The 27,529-nt window shown below is 35.8% G+C and overlaps 1 protein-coding gene across 1 annotated transcript in view; it reads right to left on the bottom strand.

The window, feature by feature from the left end:
- Window positions 1-6,684: 6,684 nt before the first annotated feature.
- GRM8 (glutamate metabotropic receptor 8) overlaps window positions 6,685-27,529 on the bottom strand; it is a 438,099-nt gene continuing 417,254 nt past the window's right edge. The window contains exon 9 of the mRNA XM_088141669.1: window positions 6,685-6,981. Within this exon, the coding sequence (XP_087997795.1) occupies window positions 6,685-6,981 (297 nt within the window). The remainder of the gene's footprint in view (window positions 6,982-27,529) is intronic.

Here is a 27,529-nt window from a genome sequence, read left to right as displayed (position 1 = left end):
TCTCAGAAGGTTGTTGTCATGGGGAAAAATAGGGGGCAGGTATATTAGGTATGTTCACGATAGATAGATAGATAGATAGATAGATAGATAGATAGATAGATAGATAGATAGATAGATAGATATAAAAGGCATTATAAAAATCTAATAATAATTAGTTTTGTTACCTCTGGCTAGTAGAAAAGAAGTCAGGGAAGAACAGCAGGTGTGAATCTGTGCCCCCTCTGCCATGACTTAATTGGCCATGGATTTTTGTGTGAATGAGGCAATTAACGATCCATTGCCTGGTCATGTCTTTCATCATATTTTAATTAGTGAAGAGCCAACAAAATGGAGATTGTCAGCAAAGGCCAGGGAGAGAATATTATCTGATTCAAGTGAAAAAAATGTTAGCATTCAAATCCTATTTTAATCCTAGAACAATACATCTGGCCATAGTATACCACAGTCTCCAATCTATGGAGTGCAGATTCTGTGACTGGTGGCAACCAGAATCATAATTAAACCATGGCATTAAAAATGTTGAAGTAACAGCCACTAAAACTTAACCTATGACTCTTTGGTTGAATAAGAACTTAAATTAACAGTCTTTCAAGGGAGTCACCTAGAAAGTGTATCAAATTCTTGTGAATTCTATTTTATGATTTAAAAAATAAAATACAAATAACTACCAATATTGTCAGATTTCTGCTTATTTCTTGATTCCATTAATATTCTCTTAGGTATCATCCACAATTTACTTTAAGGAACTTCCTGCTTTTATCTGGGGATTTCAGAGCCCCAGGAGGTAGTATCTTGGTTTTAAACCCTGTGAGCTGAAATATGAAATACACTTGGAAAGCATAGATGATCAGAGGTTATTTTAAATTTGGCATGACAAACTCAAGGAACAGGCTTTTAAAGGACAGTTTAGAATAAAACTAAATAAAAAGATGAAAATCAAATTTTAAAAAATGTTCAGCTTCCCTAAATAGCTCCTTTTCTGCATTTCTGTCAAGCAATTGCAACTAAGATTTCAGTAAGAGACTAGAGGCATATATTAAAAGAAATGTCTTCTTCCTTTGCTGAAAGAAAATGTAACTTGTTTTGTTTCTTTAGATAAAGTGCCTGAATTATATACCCTTATATAATTAAATGTATTTATATAGAGTTGGCTGTATTTGCATTAGTGCCAAACAAAAATAGAGAGGTAAGCTAGCAAGGTCTTGGTCCTTCTGATAGTTTCAGGTTTCTGCTCCAACTGTCTAAACTTATATTCTCATTGTATAGAAAAAATTCTAATCTTCGTTCACAATTCTGCCAATAGAAATTAGTGGTCTGGGTAACTGGAAACTTAAAGTCAGGTGTGAATAAGTAAAAACTGTTGGGGCTTCCAGCACATGATTGCAGATACCATCTTTTTTTATCCTCTCCTCAAAGACTTCCCTGCATTTTTGGTCAGAGAAGGTTCCATTATTCCCAAGAAAGCATGCATTAAATTCTAAATATTATTTTTTCCCTTGCTACTAAGTAACTCTTAGGAAGTCCTTTGCAATCTGTTCACTTAGCCCTTTCTTCTTTCCATCCTAAGATGGACAAAGGGAGAGAAGGAAAAAAAGGGTGTCAGAAGAGAAGGTAAAAGAGAGGTCGGGGATGCCAGAAAAATAAAGAATGGTAGGTCTTACATACAGCTAGCCACCTTTTGTTTCTTTGAATCTTTGGCTTTTGATGCAGCACCCAATAGATTTCTCCTACTGGAGGGAGAAATTGATTGATTGATTGATTGATTGATTGATTGATTGATTGATTGACTGACTGACTGACTGACTGACTGACGTTAGTTCTCCTTGCTCAGTGACTGTAAGACTTCTCCACTTCTTGAAAACAATAACATCTTTAGATATGGCACAGGCTAAATATGATGTAGGATCCTGATGGTATAGACAACATTGCTGATTTGTTCAAGGCCTATAGCCACTTTGGATTATAATACAAATCCCAGTGGATCAGGCCAATATCCCATTCATGGTTACAAACAGAGAATGAAGGCAACAGCTGTCTCTTACTGCTATTTCCCAGCTCAGCTTTAAAAGCCTCTAAAACACACAGTAAGCATTTAGAGCTCCTGTAATCAATATACTGTTGGTATATTGATTACAATACTGATCCTATGCCTGTAGGCTTACGCCTAAGAAGAATGGCATAAAATGTAATTTTATAGCTCTCAGATCCTTCACAAATATGCCCACAGTGAAAGGATGTGATATAATTTGCTCATTGTCAGCCACAGATAATTAATATAGTCATGGCTCACCGTTGTATACATGGTCATATCTGGTCAATGTTCTGTAAAGGTGACGACAATGATGTTATAGATGTATAAATAATGGGAAAGAAGGCTGAAGACAATTTAATTCTTATGTCTGAATAATTACTTTGTGGAAAAAAGATGAGAATTTAAAAACTAATTGCATATTCTATTAGAAAAAAAAGTATTATAAAATATTGTTGGTCACATAGTCAGCCAGATGTTTAGACTGGATTTGGCATTTTTATCCACCTATCGAGTCCTTCCTAAGGACCTGGGATAAGCCGATGGTGTTGTCTGATGGTGTCTGGTGGTGATCGTCACAGGATGTAAACTGCTCCAAGTAAAGCTGCCTTTTGCAACTGACGGATGGTGATTTTGTCAATGCCGATGGTCTTCAAGTGGTACTCCAGATGTTTTGGTATTACACCCAAGGCACTTATTACTATTGGTACTATCTTTGCTATTATTGTTATTGTTATTATTGTTATTGTTATTCAATAATTGTGAATTATGGTGAATTATGACAGCTACATACTTGTAGGTAAAATCTCACTGAAATAGTATGCTTCAGGATCAGGCCTTGCTTCTTTTCATTGCAACAGAGATATATTCTGAAATGACATCCTTGTTGTACTAATATTAATGTGTCACAACTGTCCCTGGGAAAGTAATTTGAGACCTACGGGTCACGAACTGTTAGCAAGAAGGAATATTTTCTTTAAGGTAATCTAGGTGCTATTATAGTTTTTAAAATGACTTCGAAGACAACCCATGGTAAGTGTGTCTCTAAAATGTTTCCACAAATTATTTTGGCAAAAGAAAGAAGGTTAAGGATATCTTTTGAAAATGTGGTGAGAATTCTCAGTCCCTCTATTTGGTCAAGACAACTCAAAAACATGGGGGGAAAGTATAGGAGAAGCCCTCCAATTGGAGATCTGTAGACTCCCGGTTTGTTAAGTGCAATGTTTAATGCTAGGGAAGGCAGGGAGTGGTAACAAGATATAAACTCATGTCAAGGCTTTAGAGCTGATACTGTTATAGAATGTATATGTTCTAATGTTTCGTGCAGAAACAGTGTTGCTTCCAGGCTAGGTTGGCTCTAATTTAGGTGTGACTCAAGGTATTTCCAACTACTCTTAAATGTTGTCCTGTTAGTACCACAACCCATCACAATCTGAATCCTGCCTACACAAATGGTAAGCAGTACAATGATTCATTCATTCTTCATGACAGATTCTTATGTAGTCAAAATAGCATGATTTATGCCTAAGAGAAAAGAATCTGCATACTTCTGGTAATTTCAGGAGCTGCGGAAGAAAACAAGAATATGTTGGGGGAAAATTCTGAAATTGAACTGTCAGAAACTCTAGGAAACAATCCAATAAAAACTGCATGATTGTAGGCCGAGTACAGTAACTGGAGAAGAATAATGTGAAAAAAAGATAGGTTGAAAAAGGGGAAGAAGAATATGCTACTCTGGAAAAGGGCATGTGTGGTATTCTGAACAAAATAACAGATCAAATTAGTACATGTAAGATATGCAGAGAATTTAAGGAATTGGGCTTGATTATCAGACAAATTGTATGTAGACAGAGAGAATGGGAAGTGTAGTATCCTTCACTATTCTACACACACAAGGCACTTTACAACATGGCATAGCAAAAAAAGAAACATTACATTGACAGTTGTTTTTCTTCTTTAACTGTATTAAATCTTCAGGACCACTGGCTGCCTTGGGATCTAGGTAGGTTAACCATAAATAAATAAATAAATAAATAAACAAACAAATAAATAAATAAATAAATTTTCAAATTTATATATGCTGCCCATATCACTGTACAAGTGACTCTAGGCCCTCTAAGTTAAAAAAGAATTCCAATCTTTGTGAAGCTAAGACAGTTGTAAGCACTAGGGCTTTGCTCCAGCTTGGCACAAAACCAAGGAATGGAGCAATCCAAGATGTTTTGAACTCATGGAAGATGAGATTGTCATTTCATGTCTACAAAATCCTCATTGAATCCTCACTTCTGAAATGTAGTTTGGGAATTCAGAATGCTGGAAAGACTGGCTCATGCCAAGACAATCAATCAATATTAATATCTTTGGGCACTTGCTTTAGAGTGTCTTGACTGGAGAGGCATGAGGAATACTGGAGATTTTGGAGCTGATTTTGAGGATGCATACAGTCATGAGGAAGGAAAGGAGAGGATCCAATTGTTATGCGTGACAAATTTTTCTAAATAAACAGATAAATTGGATCTTTGCGCACCCATTATCATTAAATGATGAATTTATTTATTTTGTTTTTCTGATAGCTATTTTGAAATACATTTTGCTAAAAGCCTTTTTTGAGTTGTTATCAAACAATCATATTGCTTTAAAATAGAAGTAAATAAAATTAATCCTCTATATCCAACTGAGCTAAACCTCTTAATCCTCATTATAATTTCTGTGACTGTAATCCTTGCCCAAAATTCATGTCTTTGGAACATATACCCTCTTTCATTATAGTGTGCTTTTTAAACTTATATGTAGCATTCAGACATAATTCTTCTAATTTGTCAGAATTATATCATGTCTTTCCTCCAGAAGCTCAAGACCATATACATGGCACACCCTCCTTGTTTTTTTCCTTCCTATAATATCAACCATGTCAGGTTCTGATTAGCCCAAGGTCACTAGACGAGTTTCCATAGCTGGAACCCAACACCTTAACCACTACATCATACTGATTCCTTTCAATATCTACAGTCTCCCCCCGCCCCCCCCCCCAATCCACTATAGTTCATGGTTAGTCTCTGCAATCCTAAGGACAAGGAGTATGCTTTTAAAAAAAAAAAATGTTATTAACTTCTCATTACAAGTTACAAATTATCATAAAGCCACAAAGCGGAAGCATTTTTAATATTTTTCATATTTTATATGAAATATTTCACATAATCTGTATTTCATATTTTAAGAAAAGCCTTCTAGATCTTTTTTAAGAGGCTAAATGAAAGTTGTCCATATATTGCTGGATTGCTTTCAATAAACATGTTACAGATACTTCTTATATGAGTAAATAGCATGGGAACTACGACATTGAGGCTTCTACGTTAACAAGCAAATTCAGCTTTTGCTCAAGCTTTTGCTTTAGGCTTGTCAATCATGCTCAGATCTATTTCCCTCTTAAAGTATATAAGAATGCATAAACAATAACGTGAGTATAAATTTAGTATAACATGCCATGACAACATGCTGCCATTCGATGCAATCATTAGATTATAGGAAAACATTGTTTAGAGATGTGTCAGAATTCAAGGGTCAGTCCTAGATGTGAAATATAGCCCTCTTTCTAATTACATGTTTGTTAGTACAATCATAAAATATGTAAATGATGGCTTATAATACAGGCAATACATTGATACATTCTTTTAAAGCTGTCACAATGGTTTTGCTATATCCAATTTCTAATTGAGCATCTATATAAAATTCTGCTGATTTGTAAATAGAATTTTATCATTCCCATGTAATTTATAGGTAGTGTTTTAGATTATTTGCATATCAAGTGGTTACATGCACACCGTGGTAAAATATGGTAGATGGAATTGCCCTTACCCACTTAATGAACACTGTTGCTGTATAAACCAACTATTCTTTGCAATAAGGAAAATCAAAACAAGATGAAATATCTCTACACATAGTTTTGTTCATGGCATTCCTTATATCTGAAAAGGTGGAAGAATTATTTGGAAGATAAGAAATTGAAGGTGAATATTCAGAAGCTTAAAAAGTGAATGGATAAGATATTTATCTGGATGTAGCATTAATTTTAAATTTCCAATATTACATATATTGGTGATATTACCTTTAACAATATGGAAATCTATCTATATACAGTAGGTGCAGTAGTTATCTGTATGGATAGCAGAGGTAGTCCTTGTTTAGCAACTACAATTGGGACTGGCAACTTGGTTATTAAGCAAAGTGATCACTAAGTGAAACCACGACTGTGCTTATGATCTTACTTCAGCTTTTCTTTGCTTTACAGACCTGCAAGTGTCATAAATGTGAGGATCGGTTGTAAAGTTACTTTTTCATCACTGCTGTAACTGTGAACAGTCACTAAATGAGGCAGTTACTAAATGAGGACTACCTGTAGTACCAATTAATGTAATACTGGAATCTTAAGCCAAGACTATTACTCAAAGCTAAACTTATATAATAAATAGTCCAGCACATATTAAATATATCAGATCAATAGCACAGGCACACACATATAGATGGACACACATTTGCTTTTTTCAAAACTTTTTAACAAAATGACCACGTGAATTTTGACACATCTCTGGTTCATGCATGGCAAGCCAAGATAGAAAAAGATCAATTTATGAAGCATTCCTGTGAACGTACATCTATTAGGAAGTGCTGCCACTCTTGACCATGGTTAAGTCTACTGATGACTTACTGTTGGTTTCAAGACTTTCACAAAGCTCCGTTTTGACCTCGCCATTTGGTCTGTCATTTCCCTTTTGGATCAGCTTGCTTTGCATGGTGGCTGCAGTAACAACAGCCTTGAAACTCCTCTTCCTTTTTTGCACATTTTGTTCTGGATGAAAAATGATAATATAAACCTTGGGGATGTAGAGCATGCCCAAAGAGACAGAAGCACTTAAACTTAAGGACACTGTAAGAGTTGTTGTCTGGATGTACATCTAGGAAAGATTAAAAAACAATAGGGTCAGTTAAGCTTGTGAAAAATACTACTGTAAATATACTGGACAGCTTTATAATCCTCCACACTGCATCTTATTGGGAACATGGGACTTTTAATCTGAGAGAGACTGTATAAGAGAGAGTCAAGTGGCATAGTAGTTAGTGTGACCTGTTAGAACCAGAAACTCCCAGGTTCAAATTCTTACAAAGCACCTTGGGTGTACTTAGTTCAGCTATTTCTTTCAATTTTCCTATATGTTATTGCTGTTGTGCAAAAGTGAGGAGGATAAATGTCGTGCACATAGGCCGTCTTCAGCTTTCGGAAGAAAAGACAGATAAAATACTTCTTACATACAAGGTAAATTATAAGAATAAACAAATATATAACTTCCACTTTGTAATTAGTAAACATAACTATACATTATACTTCATTCTTTCTTTTGGTATACAGGAATAAAGTTATTCATTAAAAATCAATATACTTGAAGGCAGAAATAGATTGAAGCAGTGACATTCATTCACGTATACCGGTAGGGTGCTGCATTCCAGTCTGTAGTAAATTGCTTCTTACTAATAAGTGCATGAGAGAATATTAACATTTACTTAGAAACAATCAGGATAATGTAACTACTTCATTTTCATATCTGATTTGATTAACATACCTGACAATATGGTGGGACTGGTGTAATTATTCACTAAACTGAAATTTCCAGGGCAATCTGTCACTTGGTAATGCACAATTAGATAAAAGTAATGTTTTGGTGCAGTGTGTTCAATATTTAGTTTGAAATATGGCATGATGTATTCCTTGAATTCTAGAACTACCAGAAAATGAATATCTCCCCACCAGAACCAAAGCTATCATTTTCAAACAACATTTCTAATAGAGATATCATAGCAGACATTTTCAGAAACTATAAGCACTACAGACTGGAAGTAAGAATAGGTTTCTGTGAAAAAACAATTTGGAATAAATCTTGTTTATAGCAGAGAAGTGAATTTCTCCTCACAACATATTGCCTTCACCTACTCTGAGAAATGGTAACTCTTTTGCTGACAGCAGATGTTTCTTTCTGTACCTGCAGAAGGAAATAATCATTAGTGCTACCTTGATTTGAAATGTTGCATGTACGTATTTGTGTGTGTAGGTTTTAAGACTGAGACAGCCCCATTCTGATATAGGAGTTATTCCAAAGCCATAAACGCCATCCATCACCACGTTTCTCATCCTGTATTTCTAGCTGACTAGCATCTCGTACAACCATTACTAGAATAAAGCTTTACATCACGGATCATTTACAAGTAAAGCAATTTTAACTACGATCCAGTTTTGCAATGTTATTCAAGCAAGAGATGATAAAATGTTTTCTGATAGCTTGGAATAACTTGAGAAGGTTTTCTTTCTAATTCTATATGCCCCGTGATTGAATTGTTAAGAACCATTTTATGTCTTTATTGATAAAACATCCTGATGTTTCATCTTGTCTGCTGTTTTATGGCATAGCTCATACGTTCACATTAATCCAAATTATGTTATCAAATATTCTCAGTAATAATGCTTTTCAAATCAAATCTTTATGATGCTAGCAATTCTCTATAAATTAGGTTGTAACCAATAACAGAAGTTGACAAATAGGGATTTATCTGGCTGTAATAGCAGTATATTATTAATGTTCTCATTTACAAATACATTCCTTTGGATGTCCAAATTGAATAATAGGGTCAATTCAATATGAATTTCCATATCCATTTTGGAAAAAAAAGCATTTGTGCACAGCCACAGAAATGTTCATGTCATCCAAGCTGATTTGGGGATAGCTGACTCAAAGTTTCAAAATAATTCCTTGATTCAATTTGAAAACTCAGTTCATCCAAGAGATTTAACTTATTTGTCTTCAAATAAATGCTTCCACAGCCCAGTTTTAAGTAAAATGTTGGAATAGAGCTGGAAATAAAAAAGACTTGGTAAACTTAAATGGTCACTGTTCATTATGTACCTTATCTGGTAGAAACATTTTTTCATACATGCTTGTTCTAGAAATCTGTTTTCTTAGTATTTGAATTTGTATCCTCTTTAATTATTTTCTACCAGCCAGAAAACACCAAAACATTGTTTTATGCTTTTTAATTTCTTTCTGTATTTAAGTAGGTGAGTTTTGGATCCTCCCCCCCCCCCCCCCACTGTACAAATGAGCTGGTCTAGCAAATAATTTCCTAGAAGAAAAACAGTAACCATAAACACATAACATCAGCTTTATTCAACTGGCCATTTAATATCTGAAGCTTATTTGTCTTTGTATGGTAGAAACAGTACCACAGCATCATTATTAGGACCGAATAAAGATTCCAAAGAGTCAGCTTACTCTCAAGTACCAGGCAAGTCATAGGGCAAAAGTGGAAACACAGAGAGATGTTGCAGGTACAGGTTAAAGGAGAGTTAGTTGGTTGATTAAAGAAACCAGCTGGTTCAATCCTTCTCTAGAAGAATGACAAATTAAGCTGTGGAAGTATGCAGCAATGTCAAAAAAATTATTTTAACCTGGAAACCAATTATGTGTTACAGTTCTACAGATAGACTTGTGCTACATCTGATGTTAGGGTTTCTCTTAACCTTAGGCTTCAATATCCAAGCTTTGACTTGGTTCATTAAATAAGAACACAGTTCTTAGATTAGATAGAAATTTTTGCTAATTCTCCATTCTTCATTCTGACTTACATTTTACTGGCTATTGTTGTTAATTATTGAATATTGACTTAATTTTAATAAAGTTCTGAAGTGTTAAACTGATACAAGATACTTTTATTTCCAGCACTAATTAATAGTACTTTAAACTTTTAATCTAATCTTCTATTGTTTCTAATTTCTTTTTACTTATTTTCCTTTCTTTTCATCTTCTTAATTGTTTAATTAATTGTTGTAAAATTGTTTAATTAATTAATTCTTAATCTCCTAACATTTAAAAATAAATAAATAAAAAGGCACTGGTTGGCTCAAATCACAGCTGCTTTTGTTGCTGGACATTATTATTGTATCAGTTTGGATTCTCAGAATGTCTTTTTTTAAGGTTTACTTCAGAATCCTGGTTGGAAGAGGATATTTTAGAATTATTAATATCTATCCAGGTCTCTTTGTGGTATCCTTTGTTATCTGAAAATTATTACAGCAAAAGGTCTTCTCAATTCTCCAGATTACCTGGTAGCACCTCTAATGTCTTTTCAATATGTTTTTATATGTTTTATTTTTTAGTTGCTCCACTGCTATTAATTCAGAAGACTTTGGATATAGCCGACAAATTTTCTATTCAGATACCACCCATAAATTAAGGAATTTGCATTATTTCCCTCAATTTCCTTCAATTTCCATCATTTGCATAATACCAAGTGTGTCAGTACATGATGACGCAAATTATGTAGTTGATGCAAAGATAATGGGCATAGTAATGGACACATCCTCCCCCAAATGGTTGGTTAAATTGAGGATTTATTGTATTTTATGCACATGTCAGGAAAAAAAGAAATTAGATATTATTAGATATTATTTCTCAATTTAACACCCAGCAATTAATAAAATAACTTTTTAATAGGAAACACTAGTTCTGTTGTGTGCACATTAACATTATTATCACACATGTGTCTCATAACAATGTGAATTAATTATATTATCATTGCAGGTTTAAAGCCAAAAATACTTTTGTACCCAATAGACATTGTCAATTCATCTAGGCTGCAGATGCATGTATTGAATGCTAATTAAAAATGTTGTCCATAGAGTAAATCAACTAGGAAATTTGGCAGATGTGCTGTCATTCAAAATAAATTCAGATGCATTGGCAGATCCTCAAATACTGTAGAGTGCATCAGAAAATACAGAAACTGTCATATGGAAAATTTAGCATTCACTAAGTGAGCCTGGCAAGCTTTAAATTGTTAGGTTCATATTGTGTAAGTGCATCTGTGTGTGTATGTCTTGCATACACATACATGTTATAATAACAAAACAATGCGAAACTTGATTTTTCTGTCTCACAATGACTCCAATGAAGGTGTTCAGATTAAACAGCTACATTCCTGAAACCTTAGATAATTTAGAAGAACTGGAATTAGTCTTTGATATTCATCATTTTTGTGGAAATTAAGACAGCTATTTAATAGTGATGACATTTGAAGAATGAAAACCCCTTACCCTGAGATGAAATCCTGGAATAAGGATAATGGCATCTGGAATGCAAATACTTTCAAAGAAGTCCGTCTTTGATTCTTCAGTTATTAACCTGATAAGACTCTGAGTTTAATGGGATGCATTTTATTTATTACATATGGTACTAATGTTGGAATTCAAGTAGTTGATATAGCAACACATTAAATGAAATGCATTGTTCTAATACAATAATTTTGTTGAACATCTTCAAGGCATAATTAAGTAGTTTTCTTGTGCAAAATGATGGAAGTTTAAGTAAGTAACATCTGGTTACCCCAATGGCTGGCAAAGCTGTACAAACATAATCAATATGTTGTACTAATAGGATTGGCATAATAAACCATAAAACAGTTTAAATAAATCAAAAGAAAAAAGTGCTCATTCTAGCGTTTTAGATTTTACTTGATATTCTCCTGAAGATCCTGCTTGATTGCCATTCATTTGCTAATATTGATAAAATCCTTTGTTTATCTCCACCAAAATTCAGTGGGTAAGTTGGGAGGGGAAAGCACAAAACTAAACAGAAGCAGTTCTGGTGCTTATATATGCTTCTTACCCCTAAATTGGTTTCTGAATTGTAAAAATATTCAGAGTATAGCACATAGCCATTTTAAAAGTATTCTGTTGGAATGTTCATAAGAGAAAGTTCACAAGCAGCCTCCAAAGAGGGTCTACAAAGGTCAATCTCAAAGGGTTCTTCTGACAAGAGATCCTTCTGCCACAAGCCAAGTCTGCCTATTTCTGTGGTTCTTTTGAAGCACTGTTTAAAAATATTTTGGTATTCTCACACATATATTCCTTTTTATATGAATGGAAATAGAATAAAATGTAGGGAATTACAGCAGCATCAAAGAACATTCCCTTCTCCTGATCCCTGTGTATCATGGAGGGATTCTTGGAGTTTGAATACAATCCTTCTGCTTATTCATAGGCTCATGTACAATGTGTTGGGTCATATGAAAAGACAAGATTTTGGGGCCACGTTTCCAATTTTGAGAGCATGTCATAGCCACTAAAGGAGATTACCTATTCATGGGGGAGTTTATCAGATGATAAACTGAGGAAGTTGTTCTATTTCACAATTCTCAGATCCTACAAGTGAGCCAGTTTGGTGTAGTGGTTAAGATACCATGTTAAAAACAGGGAGACCGTGAGTTCTAGTCCAGCCTTAGGCATGAAGCCAACTGGATGACTTTAGGCCAGTCCCCCTCTCTTAGCCCTAGGAAGAAGGCAAGGACTAACCAATTCCAAAAAAAAAACATGCAACAAAACTTGCCAAGAAAACTGCAGGAACTAGTCCAGGCAGTCTCCAGGAGTCAACACTGACTTGAAGGAACACACACACACAAACTCTCCTACAATGAACATCTCATCATCCAAGTTTTATCTCTTTTTTTTTTTTCCTCAGCAGTTGGACACATATCTAAACATAAATGAGCTGCAACCACCCATCATTTTTATTTCCTAAGAATGTCCATGGAATGTATTAGAGATGGATGCATTGTTTTGCAATATGCCAATGTTCCAGTCATTTCTGTGTTAGCTAAAAGAAAGGGAAATAGCCAGTACATCTACCCCTATTTTACCAAAATATAAAAGTATATTTGAATCTCTTCTACTCATTATGAAAATATATATGTGTAGAATGTATTCTGCACATTTTTTATAAAGTTGATCAATTTCACTTTAAACATTTGCCAACGTATATGCATCTAATAAATACAAACAAAATACTGGTTATGGATTTCCATTCCTCAATATTTTTCTTGTTCAGGAAGAGATAACTTTTATCTGCCCTTGGTTCTTTGACTTTCCCTATTATGCAATTTGTTATGTTACTCTAGAAATGGAACTTTTCTGTCATGTTTAATCCATCACAAAGGTTTCAACTGCTAAATGTTGTCTTAGTTCATGGACAGGCAAATCCATTGATTTAAATTGGCACTTTGGCTGATTAATTAGATCAGACCTTTTAGTTTTAAGAATCTATTGCACTTTGAATGGATTTAAGAGTTTTTGCAGTTTTTACTTTGCTAGTAAATAATTGATGTTTACATTTGATATCATACATCAAACTAAAGCAAAATTCCCCTACAAGAAAACTCACATTTCTAAATTTGAATTCATTTTGATTGTGATATTTCAATGAACATTTGGGTATTTACCATAGATTTCACCTGTACATGAGTGAAGATTTGATTTATTTTTTAAACAACCATATTAAAGTTCTCCAAGAAGACCTTAGTCCAGGATCAGCAAAGCAGAGCCTGTGAATAGCTATTAGATGGTGACCATTAACCTCCCAAAAAATAAGAAAAATTACAAATGGCCAAAATCTCACAAGATAGTCAACTCTCACACAGTCTCAGGATCTCCTCCTCCTCTTCCTCTTTGCATGAAATCATATCTATCATCTGAAAAGTTGACTGCCCTCTACCTCAGGCATATACAATGCCACTCCCATTATAAAGAACATCAAGTTTTGGTTTCAGATAGTGGCAGTGGGAAAATGAATAGGAATATAACAGCCAGTATATATGCTGTTGCCCCTTATTCTAAAAACTATGCACGATCTCCCTGGCTTGGAGCTCCATGACCAGACACCATTACTAGAATCCTGCTGTTGGCTGGCCTTTTCACAACTAGGTTAGTTCTTTGCCAAGCTTCTGGACTTCCCTCTTCCAGCCAGTTGACAGCAAGCCCAGATTGATGATTTTATCTTTGGCTTGAAATGCAGCATCCATATTTGAAACAAAAGAAAAAACCAGCAGCAACTCTTATTTTACTACTGGCAACCAATTAGGCAATCTCGTGCAAATTCAACACAGGTTTGGTTGTCCAATATATTAGGCAGTTCTGAAACTGGTATATTTATCTAAACATTATGATGAATTGCATTTCTCATGCATCCCTATTTTAGAGAAGAAAATTAAATGCTCTTCATGTACAGATTTATACTTTTGACTGAATATATTTCTAAGGCTTCTGTGTAATTGGGTGGGTATGCTGACATGATACTAAATATGTGGCAGTGCAATTGCTGTTCTAATGGGGATGATATGTCATTATAAATAATTAACAGTTATTAGAATGAGTACTTGCAGTTCTAAAGAAGCTTTGTAAGGAATTTTTAAAATCCTCAGCACAAATCTTGCCTTTAAAATTAGCCACTTTCTCTCTAGCCAACAGGCAGTTTTAATTCAGTTCACTTCAGATGTTTGAACTGATTCAGAAGAACAATCTGACTCAGAGGTTCAAAACTGCCAAATGAATCATCAAGTTATACCCATCTTATTCACATCTATTAGGACCATTAAAGCACATGAGTCCATATAGGTAAACAATTCGCAGTTTCCTGAACTGATTTGGACACATTCAGTTTGATTTCTTGCATCCATTTCACACTCCCAATCAGTTCAGATTGATTTGGACCACTGAATAGTCTCCCAGGACAACCTATCCCATACAAATCTCTTGCCTATATAATATGCTACAACAGTACAAAAGGTATTTTAGACTACATAGAAGTAGACCTCTACTGTGATTTTCCTTTAATAATCAACACAGATGAAAACATAGTTCTCAATTAGACTTTCCTCCTTCAGACTTTAGGTGGAGCTCACATAGGGTGGTCCATCAAGGCAACAAAAAATGTGGACTGAAATCCAGCTTGCCAGGTAATGCATGATTAGAATAATTCTGGAGTCCTTGATGCTCTCTGAGCTTGGTTGTTTGCTTGCAGACATTTCATTACCTGACTAGGTATCATCAGAGCACTGATGATGTTACCTAGTTGGATAATGAAACATCTGCAAGCAAACATCCAAGCTCAGAGAGCACCAAGGACTTTACAGTTCAAGCCTGAGCTACATATATTTTCTACTATTATAATCATTCTGACATGCAGCAAATATTTTCCCCTACAGAACTTGATGCTGTCCAGATAGGTTGGGTAGGCCTATGGGATCTGGCTCTTCTTCAGTTCGCAGACATGTCTTGAGTTCATTCGCTTGGCTGTTTTGCTTTGGTTGCTTTCCCAGAAATGCCAGCAGAAATGAACATGCACAGAATACCAGCAAAGGCCAGCAGTGGGACTGCTTTGACAAGGCCTAGCCATACCAGATGCTGATAAGCCCAAAAGACAAGTAGGAGTATTTATCCAGCAATGTGAACATCTGGCAGGGAGTCTCAAAGGAAATGTTATTGAGGACTTAGCTAAGGGTATTTTGACTAGGAGTGAGAAAAACTACTTTATCCCAAGTCTTGCTGGTAGCAACACTACCCTGAGACTAGAGACAGGCCTCACGAAAGTGGAGACTAGAGTCTGGGTGACCATACTCAATTATTGGCTCAGACGCTCCTTTTTTCCTCTTGGCCTTGCCCCATTAACTATGAGGGATGATTTTCAGTCCACAAGGAAACAGGAAGTGGTGACTAAAATCTCATCCTTGGGCTTCTCTCCAGGCCTTCTACTCAGCATGGGATCTGACCAGGCCAAAGCACTCATTAAACAGCATGTAGCAGACACAGAGCGCCAACTGCATCTAGCCAGGACCCCAACCTTTATTGCCAGTGAATCCAACAGGTACTCTGCCTCCCTCATGGCATGCTTAACTCAAAGTACCTAAACACCAAAGGGCCGTTACTATGGCATGATGTGGATGGGAGTTGATGGTGAAACCCTTCTGATGACTGAGAAATGCTGAAACAGCGCACCAGTGGAGGTTAAGAGAAAAAGAGAAAAGTACAGACAAAAGTAGGAAGTTCAGGGAAAGGAAAGGAGTAATTAAAAAAGTTTCTGCCAGGATTTGAACCACAAGTCATCTATTGTATTTACAAGGGACGAGTTAGAGCCATTGTGCTATTCTAGCACTCATGATAAAATGCAGCTTTAAAAGGTATTAGAGAACATAGTAAGTACTGAGTCAGTCAAGAAACATTTCCTGCTCTGCCAAGTAGCCAATGGACTGCAGAGCGAGCCCACAACAAACTGAACAAACTATCCCAATTGCCTGAGGTGATAAATCAGAAAAGTGTCCTTTAGAAGTAGAGTAGAAAAACATCCCCTGAGGTCACTTTGATGGTGAGTGGACAATTAAGAGAGGGTGACACCATTAGTTTCTGGCCTTCCTGAAATGGTTCGGAGTCTGTTTCGGCATTGGAACAGCTGGGAAGTATAGAAAAGCCCTTAATCAAACAGTTATGAGATTGGGTATTTTGTATATATATGATACAAGTTATACATATTTTGCTTGCCGCATCCAAATTGTTTGTGTACTTGATAATTGCCCATGACTGGTACTCAAACACTGAAAATAATGCACTTTAATATAAAGCATTTTAAAACAGAGAAATCAGGAAGCAATGTATCTCTGAATTCTTTTATGACTTTCACTTCTCAGCTGCATAGCAATATTTACTTATTCAGGTAGTCCTTGTTTAGCGACCACAATGTTCTTAAGTGAAGCAGTTGCTAAGTGAAACCACAACTGTGCTTAGGATCTTACTTCAGCTTTCCTTTGCTTTACAGACCTGCGAAGGTCTAAATGCAAGGACTGGTTGTAAAATTATTTTTTTTTATCATTGTCTAGCTGCAAACAGTTGCTAAATGAGGCAGTTGTTAAACAAGGACTACCTGTATCTCTCATAACATATTTGTTGACATATATGATGTCTTTCTTCAGTAGAGGCCAACCTTTATCGCAATTGTTGCTCCTGTGGTTAATAATTCAAATTTAATATCAGTGACACAAAATCAGTGACACTACAAAATGAGAAACTCTGACAGTACTAATTTATCAGCACCACATCATATACCAGACTCTTATACATGAAATGCTAGACATAAAGCAAATGAGACAGTAATATTATGGAGTATAAAATGTGTTCAACTTATTATTGAGAAGAGGTAGCAAATGATGCTAACACTTAACCTCAAATGCTAAACCTGCAGGACCAATATTTATGATTAATGTGAGAAAATGGAAATGAGGTGGTATTAAGAAGGATTTAGGGAAAGTGTGCCTGGTAACAAGGATAGCATGATATACCTATCTACACTTTCCACTTTTATTACAGTGACAATAATTTTCTGGGATATGGATAAAAGAAACTTCTGTGATGAATTTCACAGTTTGTCTCTTACTTGGGAATGAGGTGCAATATACTAAATTTGGTTTAAACTCAAGTCACTTTGCAGAGGATTCCAGTTGTAAAGGGTAAACGTGTTTCCCTATATTGAACTGTGATTTGACTATTATTTAGAATAGTTTTACACTACATGTCTAAGAAACGCCATGATGGTATACCGCAATAATTACAATGTAAAACATCGAGATAACAGTGGCTGTGAAACAACACTTAAACCCCCTTTAAAAAGCTAAATTACAACAATGTGTTTGAATACTCTGTCTGAAGACTGAAAAAGCAGGACAACGTTTTAGCTCCAAAAGGGAGTGCATTTCATTGAGCCCTCCATTTGTGGACCTTGAATGGGCCTCTGTGGCAGCACGTGGCATGGCCTAGTGCACAACGCTGACAGTCCCAATCCTGTGGCAATGCTGTGCAAATACCTAGAAACAGTACTGTTTTGCCACTTTGCTTACAACTAGGTTTTCTTTACTTCCTTGATTCAGAGATACTTTGGGGACATAGGCTAGACTACAAGCAATGCCCCAGCTCCATTTCACAGTCCATCTCGATGGAGATCAGTTTGAACATGTTGGATACAAGAAAAAGGAGGCTTGTTCAATTCACTTGCTGACTTACAGGAACTATTGGGCTAAACAGTTCAAAAAGCAACCTAGAATGGTGTCATAGTGAAACAAAGTCCTTTTTTTTCTTTTTTTGCTTCCTAGGGTCATTTGTTGATTCACAGAGCAGCACTAAAGTTTACAGGGTTGGGCATTAACAGCTATTGACTGGTTTCAGTGCTCAGCTATAGCTTAATTTAGGCAGAGGAAGATTAAGCTAAAGTGCACCCTATGAGTTCAAAGTCATTCCAGACAAATTTGTTCTCACCATGGATGGGTGATGACAAATTGGGAAAAACACATGGTGGGTTTAGGTGCCTTTGGGATGCTTTGGAAATGAAACATAGGATATTATTTAGAGCTCACACTTTGGGAGCCACTCAAAAAAGCGATTTCCATATTCCCAAGGTGGGGATTGCTGCAAGGGAATTGATCTCAGAATGGCCCTCTTATAGATGTTAAGAACTCAGCAGGTTCATAACAAGACAGGTGGCCCTTCAAATAGTTAGGCGATGATGCTTTAAAAATTAAGACTAGCACCTGAAATAGTATCATGAAAGAAGCAGACAAAAATTGGAGATCCTTCAATATTGAAATTATATAGTCATTGTATAATATACTGATCAAGAGCCTAGTTATGCCATTTTGTAGTAGTTAATGCTTCTGCATGCTGTTAAGGGTACCTCTTGAGAGGGAACACTGCAATGTTTAGACAATATGCAAATAAGATGTAGATAATTCAACAGCATGTCAAAGATTACAGCTGCTATATACGATCTACTTGTGCAATGGAGTCCTCGCCACTTCCACCTTCTGAAACTCCATACCTAGTGTAAAATATAATCTTGAACTTTTAAGAAAATGTTTCCTTTCCTAACCACTATGAATTCCAAATTCCAACATACACTGCATTTTTAAAATGTAATATGGGTTCTTTACCCTCTTTCAGCCTGCTACAAATGCTAAGGGAATGTTCAAAGTTAAGTTATATTGAGCAAAATAGAATTTAGTGTCATCACTCTATTGGTAGCCTTTTACTCCAAAGCTTTGGAGTATTTTTCCTAGCAATTTTATGTAATAATGTGAAACAAAAGACATTATATACCCAAATCATATTCCAGGATCATCTCTTGGTCCTTGCATTATTTATTTATGATATTTTTATTTCTTTTAATGTACAACAAATAAAGTAAAAGAAGAAAAACATAAGAAAAACATAAAGATACACATAAAAAAAGAAAAGAAAAAAATGCAAAAACATGAACAGGTATATAGAAAACAGCTCATTATCAACATATAGAAAACAGTTTTAAAACACAACATTAAACCTCTACACATGGAGAATATTTCCATTACATAAATAGAAAACAAATCCATAGGCAGAGAGTGAACATATACAATTAATCTAACATTTTTAGTCTTTCCATCATGATAGAATAAATTCTTTCCCTACAGCCCATGGTCAATAAATCCAAAGTTATTCATATATTGATGAATTCCAAAATGTCGGTATATAATTCAGCATCACATTAACCATAACACTGAATTAAGAAACTGTATTAATGCATATTTGGATATTAAACCAAAATGGGACAATAGTGGGACAAACCCATATTGTACAGTTGCATGGTCAAATTGTATGTTTCAATTACTCCCTAGGGAACAGAAGCTGATGCAACCTGTACACATATACAGTTAAAAAACAGCATTTTCCTTTCAGTATTCTGTACTCTTTCTTCTAACATTCTAGTAAGAAAATCTCATACCGTATGAAAACCATTATCAGTTTATTCTGTGAGGATGTGAAGAAGGCAGAGAAGAAAGCTTTCTTGGTGGCTCTCACCATCACAGAATAGGTCTCCTGTACACCCTGCAATAGACATCCAGCCTTGTGGATGTCTACAGTTTCAGCCATGCCTGAACTAACCTAAACTAAGCTATTTCTATGACAAATGACTCACTCCTAAATCTGCTACCTTAAGAACACTGGTTCATCCTGAACAGAATATCTAATAAAAAAATATGAGACCAAATATTAATTGGGACAGATAAATGTTTGGTAGAGCAGAAGGTATACTTATGAACCACTTATGATTGTTCAGAACCGTGTCTACAAAATTTGAATGATCCAGTATCATCCCTGAAGGAACAACAGCAGGAAGACTGTTGATAGGTAGAGGTGAATCACCTCTCCCCTTCCCTCAACCAGTTCTCTGTGACTTTATATTTCTTGTATTTAAACACAAACCTTGTAGTAGCTGATCAGATCCAGATTCTCTTGGATTAAACTGATTTTCTACATCAAGTTCAATCAGGGTGTAGATACCTAGTTTTGGAATTAAAACTGTTCAGTCACTCTGCTGGATTTTTTTTTTTTCATAGCCCAAATACTGCTATGTAACTTCTTTGCTATTGGCCTTGAAATTCACAGTTCTAAGAGGTTGCTTGGAACTCCATTGGTCCCAATAGCTACATGCAAAATGTTATGACTGCAAAGTTATAAAAGACTTGGTATGTACTGGGTTAGATGGACTTAGAAAGTTGAAAATGCAGCTGGGAATGGAATGGAATGGAATGGAATGGAATGAATGAATGAATGAATGAATGAATGAATGAATGAATGAATGAATGAATGAATGAATGAATTTGTAGTTGGTAAAGGTACAGGAGATAGCAAACAATATTATCAGGTGTTCAAAAACCTTCTTGTGAAAAAGCTAGAATGTTTGGGACTATTTAACTTAGAAAAAATGCAGCTGAGTGGGTGCATGACCTAGTATATAAAATCATACATGTCATGGAGAGAGTGGACAGGGAGAAAAGCTTATCTCTTATGCAAGATACCAAGACTGGGAATTACCAAGTCAAAGTGACTGGAAAAAGATTTAGAACAGGAAAAAAGAAAGCACTTTTTAAACCTCTTTTTTACCTTAAGGTGTAATGATGGCTGCTAACCTGCACAATTTTAAAAAGAGAATGGACACATTCAGGGGGAGAGGTCTATCAAGGACCACTATTTCTGGGTGGGGCCTCTAAATAACACTTGCATGGAAGCAATTGTAGCTGGAGGGGCATGTCTCCATCTCCATCTTTATGGGCATCCCTGAAGTACCTTGTGGGGCATTATGAAAAACAAAACCTGAACTTAGATGACCCTTGGCCTGATTTAGTATGATTATTCTTTATGTTCTTATGGTTTGAACTCAAAAAACTCTCAGAATCCCTTAGGGTAAAACAGCTGACAGTCAGGGCAGATCAGACATGAAAAATTACAGCCTTTACAAAAGATGCAGGCCAGAATCCCCTTAAAAAATGGGTTGTTGAGATTTAAGTACTGCTCTCATAAATTAGAAACAGTACAATGAAATCAGAAAGCACTTGCTACTGGGTGGAATAAAAGCACCATAAATAAAGAAATAAGTAAATAAATAAGCTAGGAAAAACTATTCAATAGCTATTGTTTGTTGTCCATTAAAAATATAACCATTAATGTCCTCTGCTTCTTTTTGTAACTTCAACAGAACATTATGTTCCCCAGTGAAAATGTGGCAACTGACATACCATAGAAAATGATGTTGCCATTAATGGTTTGATATATGGTACCATTAAAAAAAAGTAGACATGCAAATACTCTCTTCATTCACATTATTTACTCAGAAGTGTCTTTAAACTATGTGGTATATTCTGAAAATTAGGAAAAAATAAAATAAAACGGGCATGACCAAATGCATATGTCTGTGTGTGGGTGTGTGCGTGCGCATGGTAATATTCTAGAAATTTTTGAAAAATTCCCAGTATTTATTTTATTGTTAGTGTTGTAATTCACATTATTCTAATTTCCTTTCTGAGTTAATAGAGCAGAATTAGAGAGCTCTTCTATTTTACAACTCTACCGGCTTTAATACTCTAAAATGTATGCAGCTCTGTAGAGTGATGTCCATGCATTTTACAGAAATCAAGGCTAGAAAAACAGCAACCAGGTTAGCAACAATTTGTGAATATAGAGTAAGAAAGGGATGGTGAATACAACAGCCTTACAGATGAGTGGTGTCCAGGAAAAGCATAATCAAAACTACATATAGGTAGATTCATCTGTATAATAAAGCCCCCTGATTCCACAACAGTGATGTAAAATTAGAAACTCTTATATACAAGTGAATTTAAAAGCTCTGTTATAAATGAGATAGAATGCATGTGTTTGTTTATTTACATTTATGAAGGCCGCCCCAGAAGACATTAGACAAGCAATCTGCATTATCAGAGAAAAGAAAGATGGTAGTTAGACACCAGGATTCAACCCAAAGGGAGGGAGGGAGGGAGGAAGGGAGATAGATAGATAGATAGATAGATAGATAGATAGATAGATAGATAGATAGATAGATAGATAGATAGATAGATAGATAGATAGATAGATAGATAGATAGATAGATAGATAGATAATTTTTAACAGCAACATGTTGATATGCAAGCAGATACAGATTTTCTTCGGGTCCTGGAAGAAAAGCAGGATATAAATCAAATACACACATATCATCTCCACCATGCTTTCTAAACCTCTTTTAAGTGTCTTCCTTTACAATATTTCCTTTCCTCTTAAAGAAATAAGGGGAACTCCATTTGAAGATTTACAGATTCCACAGATAATTCATTATATTCCGTGAAAGATGCCTGAGATGCCTGGCCTCCTTCTAAGAAGATAAGGTTTTTGTTTTGTTTTTTTCCCCCATATCACACATTAGTGGGGCAAAAGAGGAAAGTGGAAGGAAATAGATTGTATTTGTACTCAAATGGAAGTACAAATCATTTGGAGGTACAATATAAAATTCATTGTGGAATGTAATATCCTTCAGAACATTAATGCATTAAATCTTATCCCAAATAGTGGCTTTTGAATTCCATTGTATGTAAGATTTTCCAGTAATTATAAAGGAATTATAATTCCAATGACACCAAGTTTCAAATAAAAGGTAAGACTTGCCAAATTGATCATGTCCGCGATCATTAGCAACCTCACCAGCTTTGTGCAATAAAACAGTTAAAATGTTGGACTTGGACTGGGGAAATCCAGGTTCAAGTCTTCATTCAACCATAAAGCTCACTGATTACTCTGGCCAGGCACTTGTTTTTAGCAAAACCATTCACACAGAGATGTTGTTTAGAACTAAAATGAAAGGAGTCCCTGATTGGCCCTGTTTTGAGCTCTCAACAGATAATGTGGGATATAACTACAGGGAAAAAAAATCAAATGTGTATGTATGTGTATAATTCTAGCCTCAGTCCTTTCCCCTTCTCACCCCTCAAAAATAAAATAAAATAAAATAAAATAAAATCAATTCAATACTTTAAACCAAAAACACCACTTTTGGAAAACTCCAAAACCCTTTGGAGAACAAAATCAATGAAGAACTGGTAGGATGCCTAAAATGTAAAGCAGGAACAAAGTAAATCAGAATCAAAGGTAGAAAAAAAGAACAGAATCAAAAGATTTCATAAAGTTAAAAAAGGACCTGCTTTCTCCCATACCAATTCATTTAAAAATAATCTGTATAAACAAGGCACCACAACTGAAGTGACCATCAGTTAACAAAGCTCCTTTGGATCATTCAGACTTGAATAAAAGAGATTAATATTCACTTGTTAATATCAAAGGCCAGTGGCTCTGTTAGTTCTGAATTTAGGTCTGAACATCTAGACTTTCCTTGCCTGAATGGTACTTTAGAGTTTTTGTGATGTTGCAGCTAAAAAGAAGGACTGAGCAAGGAGGTTAACAAGAAGCAGCAAAAAAGATAAGAATCAAACCCCCTCTCCCTACAGCTGTTTTAGAAGGAAAATACAGAAAAATCCCTTATGATATTCGATACTGCCCCTGTGGTACAGGTGCCATTGAAACCACAGTCCATGTTCTTTTGTATTGTCAGTATTATAGGGATATTCACTTTCAGCTGATTACCCCTCTTTTATTTAAATTCCCCGGGCATTCCGATAATTTTTACTTGCATTATTTGTTAAATAATCAAGGCAGATCTATTTCTTTAAAAGTTGCAAAATTTTGCTACGTAATGTGTAAGCTTCGCCCACAAATGGTTGCTAGTAGTTATTGATGAAAGGGGAAATATTGTTGTCTGTTTTATTCTATCTATTTTTATTGGTCAATGACCGAAATAAATATGATGATGATGAATCAAACCCCAAGAAATTTTCCTTGGCTGCCATTGCCAGCTCATTTAATGCTGCCTCTTTTATTGTTTTATGCTTTCCCTTTACTTCCCTCCTTTCTTCCTTGCTTTGGTATGACTTCCCTTTAAATTTAACATCGCAAATTTCCTAAATTCACTTCATCGTCTGCCTCTCTTAAAGCAATGGGGACACAGCTGCAAAGCCTTTACATATACCCTAACCTTTAAGGCAGTGTTCCTCAACCTTGGCAACTTTAAGATGTATGGACTTCAACTCCCAGAATTCTCAGCCAGCCATGCTGGCTAGGGAATTCTGGGAGTTGAAGTCCACACATCTTAAAGTTGCCAAGGTTGAGGAACACTGCTTTAAGAAATGGATAGGGCAATTTTGTCAGCTGCTGGCCAACAACCTTGACTCTCTCTGCCTTCCAACAGTAGTTGGTTCTGTATGTGGAGTAGAGGGCAAACACTTGTTTTGGATAAGGTTGTTCTTTATCTCAAGCATGGGGATGGTCCAGTAACTAGTAGCCATGGCAAGCAGCAGACATATTCAGTGGCTAAGCAAACAAGGATTTATGAATAAGGACAATTTAGCTGTGGTACTGTTACGTTTGGTCAGGGAGCAGGTACCAAAGGTGGTGAAGAATTGGGATGCCATGCTTCAAGACCCTAACTCTACACTTCCCTGTATCTGGACTGGGATACACAAGTGAATGCCATATAAAAGAGAGTGAAGTCATCTACAGATCTGATGGATGTTAGGTTTTTATTTGTTTAACTTAGTTATAAACAACAACAAAAATCCCTTAGAGAAATAATAATAAAATCTCTGAAGTGCATTTGCAACTACATTGATCCTTTATTTTTTTTCAACAACTGAAAGCCTTAAACCAGTCATACTGAAAGAGGTGCTTTTAAAAATGCATTAGATGAACATGATGGTGGGGAAAATAAGAAGGTGGGGAAAATGTCAATCAGCAGGAAGGTTGGAACTGGGGGAAGATACAACAACTCTAGTTAAAAATGCACCCAAGGTTTTCAGATGATGGGCAGTTTTCTTAAGTCATTCATCTTTAAGGCACTACAGATACATCTAAAATAGGCTGAAAACTAGAAAAGCTAGAATGAGCTAAGCTGTACATTTCTTTGCCAAGAACTATTGGCTCTTTTCTCTCTCTTTCTTAAAGAAAATCAGACAAATGTTAAAGGAAGAAGGTAGCAATATTTTCATTTTTTTCATTGTAATTGTCAAACTTGAGAAGTATGCATGGGGTGGGGTGGAGAGGAGAAAGCTATCAAACTGAAGTGATGGTGGATTTCGTACCTTCCCCTTTCCCCCATAAACACAACGTACCTTTCACGGAGTTGGATCATTTCAGTGGAATTGTGGGGCTGGCAAATTGAGGTGGCTTCCCAAGAGAAGCATTAGCAACTACAGTAGGGATATTGAAAGGGGCAGGAAGGCAACTTGAGTGGTGGCAATGGGCCCAAGGTGGTCTCCTGGTGTTGATGGAAGGAAACAACAGAAGGAACAAAGTCATGGACACCTGAAGTGGGTAACAGAAAATGCCCATTTATCAACCTTTATCACCCTGCTCCAGTCCATGATTACAAAAACATAAGAGTGACCAACCCGTAAGAGTTATTTCCCATGGTCAATCTCAAACTTCATTCTGTGATGTATTAAGAACAGTGATTGTAACATATATGGAGTGGTTTTCCTTTAGTCTTAAATAACAGCAGTTCAGCTTCACAAAGGAAAAAGAGGACCCCAGATTACTGCTTTTCATGGATAAAACCTGAAGTAAAAAATGTCTGTTTCATTTTTTTTTTTTTTTACAAATATATAATTGGGATTGTCAATAAAACATGTAACAATTTCAAAAACATAGAGTGGCATATGTGTAATACATGTAAATAGCTATAGAGCAGTATTTCCCAACCATGACAAGTTCCAGGTGTGTAGACTTCAAATTCCAGTATTCCACAGCTACAATGGCCACTGATGAGCATTCTGGGAATTGAAGTCCTCATACCTGGAAGTTGCCAGGGTTGGGAAACACTGCTACAGAGGGCTATTCATATGTATGGCTGATGATTGAAACAGAAGGGAATATGTGTAGCTTGAACTGTGGAGTCCTTAGTGTTCTCTGATCTTGGTTGTTTGCAGACATTTCATTACCCAACATCTAGGTAACTAGGTAATATGATCAGTGTGTGGGGTTTGCTCCCTGTTTACATACAGTAGCTTGCCCTGCCAGTTTTTCTTCTTGGTAATTCCTTGATTAGGGTATTGTTTTCTGCTTGCCTGGTGTTAATCCTGGTGTTAATCCCTGTTTATCTGGGTGTTGGCTGCTGGAGAGGATGTATTCTACTTTTTTTTTCCCTTAGCTTTTTTATTGTCTCTTTTGAATGGTGTGTAAATGTAGTTTATCTCTATGTGCCTATTGATGGCTGATTTGTCTGAATGTCAAGCTTTCAGGAATTCCCTATCATTTTTCGATGTAGCTTGCTCTAGGATGCTCAGTTTCCCATTTGAAACTATGGTTGAGTCTGTCCATGTGTTGTGAGATTATCATGTCATCCACAGCATACAATGTAAGGACTGTAACAGCCACTATGTAGGACAGACAGGCAGAAGACTAGCAGAGCACATCCATGAACACCAACTAGCAGTCAGAAGGCACAATGAAAACTCCTTAATCTCACAACAAACTCTAGGTTAGGCAATACATCTAATGTATATGGTGTATACTAAATCAAATTACTCATATACCATGCTCTTCAAACAAACAGCTTTGGCCTCTGAGTTTTTTCAACATGCTGTGTTTATTCAGGTGTATATTTTTGATGACTACCATTTTGGAAAGAGATAACTGACCTAATTTTGAGAGGTTTCTGCATCGTTCCCTACATAATTAGAAAGGATTCTTCCTCCTTTTTAAAAGCCTAACTTAGGTAAGCACCTTGTGATACCCCTGAGTGGTTATTCCAGAAACTGTTGGCTTTAATCATGTTCACGTTTTTGAGTTCATTTTCTTTCCTGCTGCTAATTGCCTTATGTAAGGCTGCCTTCAAACTAAGCCTCTGTGGTTGCCACTTTTAGGTTACATAATATATAGCAGTCCAAGAATTCTTAATGGGTTTTCAATGTTCTTTCTGCTGTGAAGTCTGTTCTTTCCCACCTCCTGTGCTCTAATGTAAAATACTTATAAACTCTATAAGAATATTCCACTTTGTGTACAAGAGGGAAGCCGACTAGAACATAAAATACATCAGCTTTTTTCAACCATTTCCACAGTGCCCCCTGAAAATGGAATATATATGCATATTAATTTAAATTATTGCATTTTTATTGTAATATCATACTATTACAAGGTTTGTGAATAGCATTAGGGGAATAGCAATAAGAATAAGGTTT

Source organism: Python bivittatus, unplaced genomic scaffold (genome assembly GCF_059951505.1).
Source record: "Python bivittatus isolate LINGU-HERP-01145 unplaced genomic scaffold, Pbiv_v1 ctg000330_np1212, whole genome shotgun sequence".
NCBI lineage: Eukaryota > Metazoa > Chordata > Lepidosauria > Squamata > Pythonidae > Python > Python bivittatus.
This window is presented reverse-complemented; position numbering and strand designations above follow the sequence as displayed.